The sequence below is a fragment of the Papaver somniferum genome, chromosome 6 (assembly GCF_003573695.1).
Source record: "Papaver somniferum cultivar HN1 chromosome 6, ASM357369v1, whole genome shotgun sequence".
NCBI lineage: Eukaryota > Viridiplantae > Streptophyta > Magnoliopsida > Ranunculales > Papaveraceae > Papaver > Papaver somniferum.
The window spans coordinates 111,859,440-111,872,066 of record NC_039363.1 but is presented as its reverse complement, the minus strand read 5'-3'; the positions used below and the strand labels follow the sequence as shown (position 1 = coordinate 111,872,066).

At 35.7% G+C, this 12,627-nt stretch overlaps 1 protein-coding gene across 3 annotated transcripts; it reads right to left on the bottom strand.

Moving 5' to 3' along the window:
* Window positions 1–112: 112 nt before the first annotated feature.
* On the bottom strand, window positions 113–2,754 carry LOC113288873 (protein MOS2-like). 3 transcript variants are annotated; one of them, XM_026538007.1, is made up of 2 exons: window positions 1,101–2,754; window positions 113–829 (listed from the first exon to the last, which is right to left on the bottom strand). In XM_026538007.1, exon 1 carries the CDS (start codon window positions 2,622–2,624, stop codon window positions 1,116–1,118), a length of 1,509 nt encoding a protein of 502 aa, XP_026393792.1. In that variant the 5' UTR covers window positions 2,625–2,754; the 3' UTR covers window positions 113–829; window positions 1,101–1,115. The 3 variants fall into 3 exon arrangements, with proteins under 3 accessions (XP_026393792.1, XP_026393793.1, XP_026393794.1); XM_026538008.1 differs by having other exon boundaries at window positions 113–822; XM_026538009.1 differs by having other exon boundaries at window positions 113–796.
* Between the last annotated feature and the right edge of the window lie 9,873 nt (window positions 2,755–12,627).

Sequence of the window (12,627 nt, the reverse complement as noted above, 5' to 3'; positions counted from 1 at the left end):
GTATCCTGTAAATTCTATATTTACAATAGGGCTTACTCTATGTTGGTGGAGGTGGAGTTTGCAATCGGTTTTTACTTGTTATGAGTTTTGATATTTTTTCTTGTTGAAGGTCTTTTTTTTATTAGGAAAGTTAAAATTTTATTGAAAGAAAAATCAATGGGGTATTACACATTGTCATATTACATCCCAATGAGTTAACTCCCTAAAAAGTGACTGAATTGAATCAGCCAGGTCCAGAACCCCAGAGATAATAATGCCTTAAACTTCGTTTATGATAGTGTTAGGATCTCTGCCCCTGCAATTTGCCATACCTTGCTTCCTTTACCTCCATAATGTCCAACAACTGGCGAATGGTAGTGTTGGCCAGATTTGAAGACCCATGAATTTTTCTTTAGGGTCATTCCAAGTTTCGAGCTGATCTCGCGAAGAGTTTGGATTACCTTCTTCTAACTCTTACGAAATAATCCAATACTTTCCTAGGATGCAATTTAGTAATAGATGATCAACAGTTTCTTACACAAGTAACAATTAGTGTTGGTGAGTCCACACCCCCTTTGGTTGAGATTGTCCACCGTTGGGATTGCATTTTGGACTGCTAACCAAATGAAGAATTGTACCTAGAAGGGCACATTCTTTTTCCAGATGCGTTTGTAAGGGATTGAAAGTGTTATGTTTTGCTGCTCTGACAACCACTTACAGCATTCTGAAGTTGAGAAGGATGTTTCCCTGTTGCTGACCAATTCATCCTCACCTTCATCAAGAGTTGAGGTAATCCTTGGAAAAATCGGCATTTCCACTGTATAATTCCACATTAAAAACAACCTGACACCTTAAAAGTTCAAAGAAAATAAACAGTAAAAAATTAAAAGAGGGTGTACAACTATTCATCTAAAATAGGATATCTTCGGGTAAAAAACTAATCAGTTTCACAACAAGCACATAGCCACGTAGCGTTCAAAAATAAAAGACCAGTTACACAATCCGAAAGACTGATGCTAGTTAGCAATGAGAACAATAAACAAACACAGGATATCATTAAACATCATCAATATAGATCCTTTTTTAATATATAAGGCGAAATAAAATTGCATGATGCACACCTTGGTCAAGGAAGATCAATATCCTAAATGACTCGGATCTCCAATGTACTCTGCAATTTGTTCAAGGCGAACATTGAGTAACTCGTGATTATCTGCATCTCGAACAACACCGGTTTCTTTCTCTGTATCCCTTTCCATAAGATTCCCAAAGACCCCCTTGTGTTTTCCATAAAGAATTAGAACTGGACCCCCACGCCTTGGAATTACTGTCTCAAGGATGTCCTGCTTCACACCCTGAATAACCTCTTTGCTATCGTCCATTGCAATATCACATACATTTCGTTCAACAACATCAACTATTTCTCCCTTCTTCAGATACAGTTTCCCTCCTTTAAATTTCTTGCAAACTACTCTAACTCTAATGTGACTAATCAGCCAAGAAGGTTCACCCCTCTCTTTTTCTCTCTGGATAACTTCACTATTATCATGTTTGGCCGCACTTCGTGTTTCTCCTTCAGTTTTCCTCTTTTTCACCTCCCTAGTATCGCTACTGCGCGAATCCCTTATTTCTCTACCTCCATTACTCGAGGAATCCCTCCTCCTGTCATCATGTCTTTTATCATCTTTTGCTCCTCGAGTCTTTGACTCTTGCAACTTCTTTAAACAATTCTCCTCTTCCAATGAACCCAACTCTGCAACTTCAGCTTCTCTCACAGTAACTTCTGTTTCACTCCTTAATAGCATCAAAACAACCCTAGTTGATTCAGAATCATCTAATATTCTAACAACCTTTCCCTTCAAACCCACATGCCTCCCATTAACAACCCTAACAATTCTTCCCACGAAAATCCCTTTGGGTTCTGCTGCTACGAGCTTCTCATCGATACCAACAACATGTCGAGTCCGCCCATCTTTACCTTTGGGAGCAACAAGGAGAGGACGCTCATTTTTCTTTTTATCATTAATTTCAGGTTCATAACCTAACCCTTCTCTTCCAGCTCTTCTCACATATTTAACAACTTGGACATCTTCCTTTGCATTCTTTCCAACCCCTTGTCCTTTTTTCCACCCATACCCAGCAAGCAAAGCCTCGCCATAACCCTCAACAGGGCAATCGATAAACTCATCAAATCCACGATCCTCGGGCAAATTCTCCATATCCTCTTTATATTTCTTCAACATCAAATTTTCAATAGAACTAGTAACGACAACTCCAGATTTAGCACCATTATCCTCAACCATAACATCACCGTTTTCATCCTCCTCCTTTTTTCTTAGAGTTAATCCATATTTGAAACCCTGATCTCCAACTTCAGCTGTAGTTGGAGCTGCTTCTAGTTCAAACCGACTCTCAGGATCATCAGTAGCAGAAGGTTTGATAAGACTTTCGAGATTTTTCATCTTATTTGTCCGTTTCCATGAGTTTTCCAATGGAGGGATGATGATTTTGTTTCGTTTATCATCTATGGGTTTTGTTGGGTCAAATTCAGTCACAAACTCGTGTCTGGTATCGTTTTTCTCTACTTCTTGATTAAATCTAGGTTTAGGATTTGATTTGGAATTGAGAGAAAACGAGAGTTTCATGATTGTTGATGAATCTAAAGTATTCTAATAATTGAAATGTTGAATTGAGAGATTAGGGTTCTAAAAAATACCTGAAATTTGAGTCGACGATAGATTGGGCGAAAAACAGCGAGGGGGCACCGTCTTTGCTCGAACGGAGAAACTTTTGGAGAAATATAGTTCGAGATATATAAGGGCAAAATTTTACTACCTGTCGGTTCTAGATATCCGAAAGACAGAAACTATTAATTTTCTTTTCCCGAATTGGAGCAAAATTTTGGAAAGCGACATTTGATGAACATGGTCAAGACTTGGGAATGATGATATGCTTTCCCAAGCAGTTGTTGTTTCATTGACACTGTTACTCCCCAGGGCCTATTCCTAAGCACAAGGTTAAAAAAGATTATTTGACATATAGGTGGCATGGCAAATGAGCCAGATCCTTCATCGTTGCTTTGAATCATTGGTTCAAACATTATTTCGGCGATCTTTAATCTTTCAAAACGACAACAACACACCTTTCGTGATTTCTTTCTATCGAAGAATCAGATGAAAAATTGATTCTCGTTATGATCAATTAATGAGACTTGGTCGGAAAGTGTTCTTGCCTCTATCATTAACTCGGGTAGTCTCCGTTTCTGGTGTTTCACTCACCTTTCAATGGCTGCCTTAGCCAGTCAGTGTCATAAGAAGCAGGCTGGGGTACTCCCCGGGATAGGGTTATGTACATTCTCATTATGAGAAGGGGGCATTCGAGCGTATGTAAATAGATACTATGTTTACATATGGATCCCTGCAAGGCGAGAAATCGAACGCCTTTCTCGTGTGCGGGAGCTGCTTAAGGAAGGTCTTCAAGCTAGATTAGAGAAAGGAGGCTCCCCAGAGGGAATAAAAGGAGCTTTCGGCTAAAAAAGGGGGGAGATTCCATTTTTCTTTCGATGGAAGATATACCCATTATCGAAATGAAATTCGAGCTGGATTGCTAATCCAATTTGTATCTATCTTATCTATCTACGTCCTTTTTAATTCCTATTTCGTAGGTAAAAAATCTTTTTTTTGTACCAGTCACAGCTACTAAACTATGAGTTTTTGATAGTTCGTTCTACTGTCTATCATTTCCTCCTTCAATTCTATCGTTTCAACCATCATAAAAGAACCAATCCGAAAGGTGAACCACCTTAAATAAGCACTCTAGCGCGCCACTATAGAAAAACAACTGAACAATATTATCAACAACGGCGATATCACTGGCATCATGGCCTCCATCGCGCGGTACTTATAATATCATTGGGGATATTATGAATATCGCTCAACGACTACTTTGTAACTATTATTTCCTCATGTTGGTTCCTATATATACGCCTTGTATTTCTTCAAATTACTCACACATACTTCTACATACATATTTTACCTATTTCTTTGTATGTATTCTCAATTTTAAATTTCACAATAATCAATGGTGAGATCCAATGAAGAGAGGAATGTTATTATGAATCGGTTTAGATTGCAGCAAGAAATGCATCAACGGAGGTTGCAACAATTTGATGACGAGAAAGCTGAAGATAAACAACTAATCGACACTTTGATGCTCGTACATCCGGACCAAATACTAAAGATTCAATGGCCAAAAAAAGTATTCTCAAGAAAATATACGTATCAAGGGATGGAATTTTACCACCAGAAGCTGGTGCACAATTATTTTCTTCCCAATTATGTGTACCCTGATCAAGAATTCCAACGTCGATTCCGCATGCCTCGACACCTGGTGAAAAATATTATTGATGAGCTTTGTCAAGTAGAACCTCAATTTAATTATCAATTTGATGCACTAAATATTAGAGGTCATAGTCCTGAATAAAAGGTTACTTCGGCTCTAAGGATTCTAGGTTACGGAAAACCAGCGGATACAAACGATGAGTACCTTCGTATGGGAAAAATAACTTCATTAACTAATCTTTCATTGTTTTGCGAAGTAATAATTAATCATTTTGGTCCAACGTATTTACGAAAACCAACTGAGGAAGATGTTAGAAAAATATTAAGGGAGAATCAGGAATGCTAGGGAATCTAGATTACATGCATGGGTATGGCAGAGATGCCTTATTTATTAAACCGATCAATATAAGGGTCATTACCCAAAACCAATCGTTATCCTTGAAGCTGCTGCTTCTTATGATTGTTGGATATGACATGCTTTTTTTAGTCTTCCGGGTTCACAAAATGATATTAATGTTTTTCACAAGTCGTATCTGTTTGAAGATCTAAAATATGGAATTTGTCCCGTAGTATGTTTCACAATCAACGACAATCAGTACACTCATGGGTATTATCTTGCAGATGGTATCTATCCAAAATGCTCAACCTTGGTTCAATGTTACCGTCATCCCCCTGCCAGCGCATTGGGTAATTCATACCTCCATTTTAACGACGCCAAATGGCGTTGATAAAGGATGTGGAATGGGATTTTAGAATTTTGAAGAGGAATTTCGCTATCATTTGTGGGTCATATCATGATTTAAGTCCTCATAAAATGCACAAGACTATGCTCATTTAAATAATTCTACATGACATGATAATTCAGGAAACCTATCTTAACAAGGAGTGAACTAACTATGAAGATGAATATTTGAGGCCTAAGATTCAACCACAAACAGGAGTGCCTGTAAGAAACTGTGGGAAAATGACTAATTACATTCAGAACCAAAATCTGTATGACCTATTAAGAGAAGATCAGAGAGTGAATCTTTGGGAAGGATATGGAAGAGCCCGATGGAGAAATTATTAAGTTTTATTTTATGTATCAGTTTAAACATTTAATTATCAATTTGTTTGTAGTTTGTTTATTCAATATTAAGTTAATGAGTTAAACTTGTTATTAAATAAAATGCACATTTAAAATTAAGCAATTTTTCATTTCAAATTAATATTAAGTAAAATGCAAAAGCATTTAAAATTAAAATTTAATATTTCAAATTAAAACTAAAATTAATACATCAATTATCTAGAGGTACTACTACATCGAACTCATCATCGTTAGGTTGGTTGTTATTAAATCCAGCTTGTTGTTGAAGCCTATCAAATTCGATTCACCATACATGTTTTTGTTAAGGGTTAATATATTGAAGTGTCAGCTTGAAGAATGTGATGCTTGTCATAGTCATTCACAAGTTTTTCTTGAGAAAAGGCGACTTTTTTAGTCTCCCTGTTCTGAAATTTCCTGTCAACCCCTCTTTGCTTCTTGACGGTCTTCTAATGTTCTATAAACTCCGCCATGTTAAATCCATCGGCGCTTCCTCCTTCTTGAGCTAATTTTCAGGCAAGTCTTGTGTTGTTTCTCCCTAGTAATTTTCTTTTACCATCATCATTATTAAGAACTAAGTGAAATTTGGGTTTCTTGGGGTATCTGGTGAAGAATTTGATAGACATGGTGAATGGTGAAGAATTTGGTGTTGAGGGAGAAGAATTGTATGACCTTTCAGGTACTTGTTGATTAGGTGCTAACACGTCTGGATTATATTTGTTCAACACTTTAAAAATATGATAATAACTTTCGAATGCAAATATATTTTTGCCATTTTTATGCTGCCATTCTCTACGAACCTGTCTTTCAACATCACCATATACAAGACCACTCTTCCGGACTCCCTTGTCTTGCATTATCAATGCAACATAAGAGACGACTTCCTTATTGATTACAATGAAACGTTGCGCTAACCCAGTTGCATCATTGAAAAGACGAGGGTACCAAAATATACCTCAATCTAAAACTTTTCCACCTATAAGTCCTTTCTCCGAAAGTGATTGTCTATGGACTGAGTCGAGACAATACAACTAATCGGTTCACACTTCGTGTGATCGCCTATGGATACGAGATCGATACAATACAACAACAAGATAACTTGTGTGATTGACTATGGATACATAATCGAGATAATACAACAACGAAGTATGTTTACTTGATAAAAGGTTCAGACTTAACCAAACACAATAGGATTACTTCAAGTAAATAAGAATTAACGTTTGTGTAATTTACTTTAAATTATAATAACAACAATTATAATTGCGTAAAATAAAAGTAAATAACACAGCAAGATTTTGTTAACGAGGAAACCGCAAATGCAGAAAAACCCCGGGACCTTGTATATAATTGAATACTCTCAGGAGACGCTATACAAAATCAAACCAACTTCGATAGTTGAGACCAAGCAACTAAACTTATAGTTCACCTAGTTCCGTCTGTATTCCCACGCCTCCAATTGTGATAAGTCACGTACTTGGAACAATTCATTTGGTTTGTATTCCAAACAGTAAAGGAACAACAAATCTGTTTGGTAACAACTCTTTTCAACCAAGTGATATGAGTTCGACAAAAGGCTCTTCCGTTTATCCCAATAAACTCCTCTATCAGGTCCTTAGATCTATAATAACAACTACCAAAATAATTGTCAAGATTTTGTAATCAATACTTTGAATCACAAAGAATTGTATTGATGCTGATTTAATCAACTAATCAATCCAATCTACCACGAGGATAAACCGATTATAGTTGGATCCTCTTTAACAGAAACAAGTATTGTGCACACCAAAGATTATGAACCCAAATCAGAAATCTTCAAAGTCTTCTTTATCTTCAAATCTTCTTAGATCTTTAATAAACACCTGCACATAATCAAATTGAATCTCTTGTGATCAATCACACACAGACGGAGTCTGTTAACAATGAATTATCACAAGACGTCTTTAGATCTACAAACAGTCGAAATATCCCTGTCGAAACTTCGATCTAGTTTGAGTGAATCTTATATCAGAAGAAAAGATTCTCAAGCATAAACAAACTAGGTGCAATCAAAGTTCAACAGCCGTTAGTCAATCAAATCAATCAAAAACTAATAATAAACCGCAATTATCTAGTTTCCCACCAACGGTACTAATAGAGCTTCTCAACCCAAAGAAGTCTTTAAACCGAGCGTCCGTAAGAGATTTCATCTAATTAGGTTACTTTCCTCTCCGAATAGGCGGCTCCACCAGTAACAACACAACTAGGTAGTTTTGCTGGCTCTGAGGATTAGTTTGCTCGAAATGCAAACTTTGATATTTATAGACCAAATAAGTTTGGACACCAAGGAATTTCCAAAACCGAAAATATTCTCAAGATATGCAATATGTTTCCAAATTCGGTTTCCATAATTCCTGGAAATGCTTTGTCCAAATATTGACTGAAATCTCTTAGAAAATCTCCAACTAGTAAATGCACATTAGTAATTTTCATTTTCCAAAAATAAAATTAAAAACCTTAATTAAAAGATTCTCAATTTATTTTCGATCCGGGATTCTCCTTTATCCAATTAAGGAATATCTTTGAAAAATAAAAGATAAGCGTTACTTCACATGTTCAAAGTATGTCGACATCTTAACTTAGTAAATCCTCTTTCATATTTACTATCTTGGAATCGATTTGCTGCACTTCCAAACAAGTTTAAAATTGGTTCATCTGACTTCCAAGAACAATGTGATTGATTATCCTATCAAATCACCAAACATGGGTTTCACGGTTCTACCAAAACAAGTTTCGATTCTACCTCCATGTGGGTATTGGAATTAGTCACACTAGCTTTCCAAAATTCGGTTGACTAGGTACTAGGATCGGTTCCCACATATATATGGTATCTAACTTGTATTTGTTGCACATGTCCATAAGATCGGTTCCCAATATCCAAAAATGTGTTGCACATGTTCATAGGATCGTTTCCCAATAACTAGAAACTTGTTGCACCTCTTACAAGGATCGATTCCCCTTTTGTGATCGGTTGCACCTAGGGCTGTCAATGGGTACCCATTACCCGGACCCGGAACCGGACCCGATATATTTGGGTCAGGTTCCGGGTCCTAAAGTTGGACCCATTAGCTACTTAGGACCCGACGGGTAATTACCCGAATGGACCCGAATTTAAACGGGTCCAAACGGGTAATACCCATTGGGTACCCGTTTATTCATTCTTTTATTCATGTTTTTAGCAAAATTACAAGTATTTTTGCTAGTTTTAGCTTTGATATTTTACTCATTTAAATTTTTTCTCTTACATTTAACCTTTATTTAGTACATTAATAAGAAATAATAATAAATTTTTATAAAAATTACTTAAATCCAAGCCAAAAAGAGAAATATATTAAGTTTTTGAGGTTTTTTAAATAGTTTTACTAAGACCCAATGGGTACCCGGAACTGATGGGTACCCGGGTATTTAAACGGGTCCGGTTCTGGGTCCACAAGTTTAGGAACCGGACCCGGAACCGTTAGGAACCGGACCCGACCATTATAAGTAGGGTCCGGGTCTAGTGATACCCGGGAGGACCCGGACCCGTTGACACCCCTAGTTGCATCTCTTACTAGGATCGGTTACCCTTTGCCTAGAGTTGGTCATACCAATTACAACAAATCGATCATACCATCTCAGGTGATTACTTAAGATCAGTTTCACTAATAAGAGTCATACCAATACAAAAGTCAGGCCTTGTGAATAGTTTTACCAAGAACATAAACAAGTCATGAGAGGTTATACTAATCACACATATTGGTAGTTCAAAAGATATGCAATGAATAACAATACCAATAAGCTTAGCGATTTCCCTTTCGATTTACAAAACAAGTTCATGAATTTACTTCCTTTAAACGAATGTAAACATTGTTTCCTAGGATGAAATGTTCACCTCATACCCATACATAATCACAATAGCATTCAAACAATTATGTCGATGTCTTATATACGAAGTTCAAAAGATAATCTTTATACTTCGTATTGTATTCCTTAATACTACGTCTAACTAAAGTATAATCGTTCATGCTTCGCAGTTATGCTTTCAATATTCACGACTTGAAAGATACGTTAGGGGATAAAACAGCTCAAGTCAAATATTACTAACCTCAAGTGGAAGGATGATGTCGTTGTTGTAGATCCTTACTTCTTCACTTCTTCAACTCTTCACGTAATACTTGTAATGTCTCATATCCTAATACTTTCAAGCTAACCTATACGAAGTTGACTCTAGTACATAATCAAGCGACTCTTTAAATGAGTTTTAGTTCACTAAAATATGACAACCAAACTTGACATACCAACGCTTGGTGGGTTCAACCGAGCCATTCTCTAACAATCTTCCCCTTTGTCAATTTTAGTGACAAAACTCTTACATCATATGGATAAAAAATTTACAAGAATTCATTACACATACACTTGATTCCCAAATTCAACAACACAATAACCTGTATACATTCAATCCATAAATGCCGCTGTTGACATTATAATAACAAAGCTAATACTCCCCCTAAAGATAAGATAGGTAGATTTTCAATCCGCACGTCTTTGTTATTTCCATTATCATATGATATGCTACTCCCCCTTAGTCTATGCTTTACTCTTTCGTTAGATAAATGTTTAAGCACCAGTGTCCTTTCCCTTAGTGATATCAATCAATATAAATCAATACCAATATCACTTGTTTACTCCATATATTTCTCCCCCTTTTTGTCACAAAATGACAAAGGTACGAGCAAATAAATGACAAACCGAAAGGATCTTACAAATCTCACAAGACTTGCAACCTATAAGAGTTAAGCACGAGGGTTCCACACACCATTTTTGATAACCAATATCAAAACCAAAACTACAAAGTAATTTTGTTTTGATATGTTACCAAGGAAACAATTGCCCGAAGCAATTTTCCCTAATAGTTTAGCAAACCAAAAATCGACTAAGCACCTTAGTTCCTTGGCTAAACCGATTGTACAAATACAATCGCTTGTTAGATAAGACCAAAATAAAGATAACTCTATTTTTCTCATCAGGTTTTAAGTATGCATATAACTCAGACCTTTCAGTTTTAAACAAGACAAGTACTAGGTTAGTTAACTAGCATTTCTTGTTAAGGCATTCGATTAAACTTGAATAACCGAAACCTCCACTTTGATAAGTCTAACTAAGATCAGAATTAACTTTGTTTCTCTTATCCGGAATCAAATTGGACTAAACAATTTATCCCGAAAACCTTTTATTTTGTTAAGCCATAAACAATTCATACAAACCAAATAAATCAACTTGCATAATTATTTACCTCAACCGGAAGCAATTGAAACAACATAGACATTAAAGCACCGCAGTTGCACCGAAATTTTGTAAGCCTAAACAATTGATACCAAACAATAAAGCAAGATAACAATAGTTTTTCTTAACCGGAAACAATTGAATCACACACACATCCATATAGAAATAATAGAATAAAACATCAATTGTACCGAAATTTTGTTAAGAAAAAGAAATAAATATATGCAATAAAATCAGGCTTTTCTTAAACAAGAAAACGATTAACTAACAAAGTCGTTACCTCAAAATTCGCATCCTTTTCTCCAATAATGTTTACATCTTCTTTCCAGGGAGAATTGATACCGAAATATCATTATGTTGTCATCCTTATGCAAGACAAACGAACAACAATAATCAACCTTTACCAGAGAAAGGTTGAAAACCAGTTTTAACTATTGCAAGCAAAAGTTCATACCCCGAAACACATATGCTTTTATGCTAAACCAAATGATTCAACATATTGTGACTTTTTCACATATTGTGTCAATCAGAACCCATCATGATCCTTTGATAAATCCTACCAACATGGGCTAGAACTTAATCCTGTTAAACCAAAAAGTCACGCAAACCATAAGGGTTCACAAGATATGAGATCGAATATTAAGGTTATGAAAACCTAAATCATACATCCCATATATCCAATTTGCAATACACCATAAATATTCAACATAAAATCACGTATTGAAATTATCTCAATCTTGTAGGTTTAAAAACATAGTTAGTGTGGGAAGCCAACCAGTAGTATTATTCCTAATACACACATGGAGAGGAGAGTAACCTAATTAGGCGAAATCTCTTGCGTCCTCTTCATTTAAAGAATTATGTGGGATCAAGAAGCGTCTAGAAGTACCGTTGGTGGAAAAAGAAAATCGCATTGTTATTGTAGTTTCCGATTAGTGATTTGATTAACTAACAATAGTTGAACCGTGATTGCACCTAGCTTGTTTATTCTTTGATCCTCGTGTCCCTATATAAGGTCACTCGAACTAGATCAACAAAGTTCAGATTTGTTTTAGACATGAAGATAGGCTTTTGATCATCCGTTGTTAACAGACTCCATTCCGTGCATAATTTATCATAATGGAATCAAATTATTATCCCAGGTACATTGAAGACCTAAGATTTGAAGACAAGAAAATTTTCTTACTGGTATTATGGCCTTTGTGATTATAATTCGTGAACACTTGATTGACTGGGATCCAAAAAGTTGGTTTATCTTTGACAAAATTTCATAACTTGTTGTGTAGATCGACGATCTATCATTTAGTGTCTCTCTTCAGGATTCGAACATGATAGGTTGTAAACTAAGATTTTGATTATCTCGATTATCTTGATCTTGGTTGATCTAAACCGATATATAGGAGTTTAAATTATTTCAATATAAGATCTTTGTATAAATCAACATACATATCTGATTTAGTTCTTGAGATTCATAGAGCGGTTACCAAATACAGGTTAGTCCTTTACTATTTCGAAATACGATTTGAATGAGTTGAGTGTTATAAATATTTACAGCGGCTGGAGAAACTTATGATATTGGACTCTATCTTAGGATTCACGTGCATCAATCATATTGGTAGCAGGCACAGGGATACTGAAGGAACTAGGTAACTTTGAGTTAGTTTACTTGGTTTCAACCATATGAAGTTGGTAGTAGTTTTTGTATAACGGCTTAATTCTGAGAGTATTCAAAATTGGACTAGGTCCCTGGCTTTTTCTGCATTTGCAGTTTCTTGATTAACAAAATCTTGTGTCGTGTGATTTATTTTTCTTTCGCATAATTTAGTTTGTATTTATAATTAAAGTAAATACACTTGTACGTTAATCAAACACAAGACTACAAAAGTCTAGAAGTTGCATATGTATAAGTGTAAATGGGCCTAAATT

Bases quoted from the DNA above. Each gene is read 5' to 3' on its own strand.
- LOC113288873 (XM_026538007.1), bottom strand. From the start codon at position 2,624: ATGAAACTCTCGTTTTCTCTCAATTCCAAATCAAATCCTAAACCTAGA.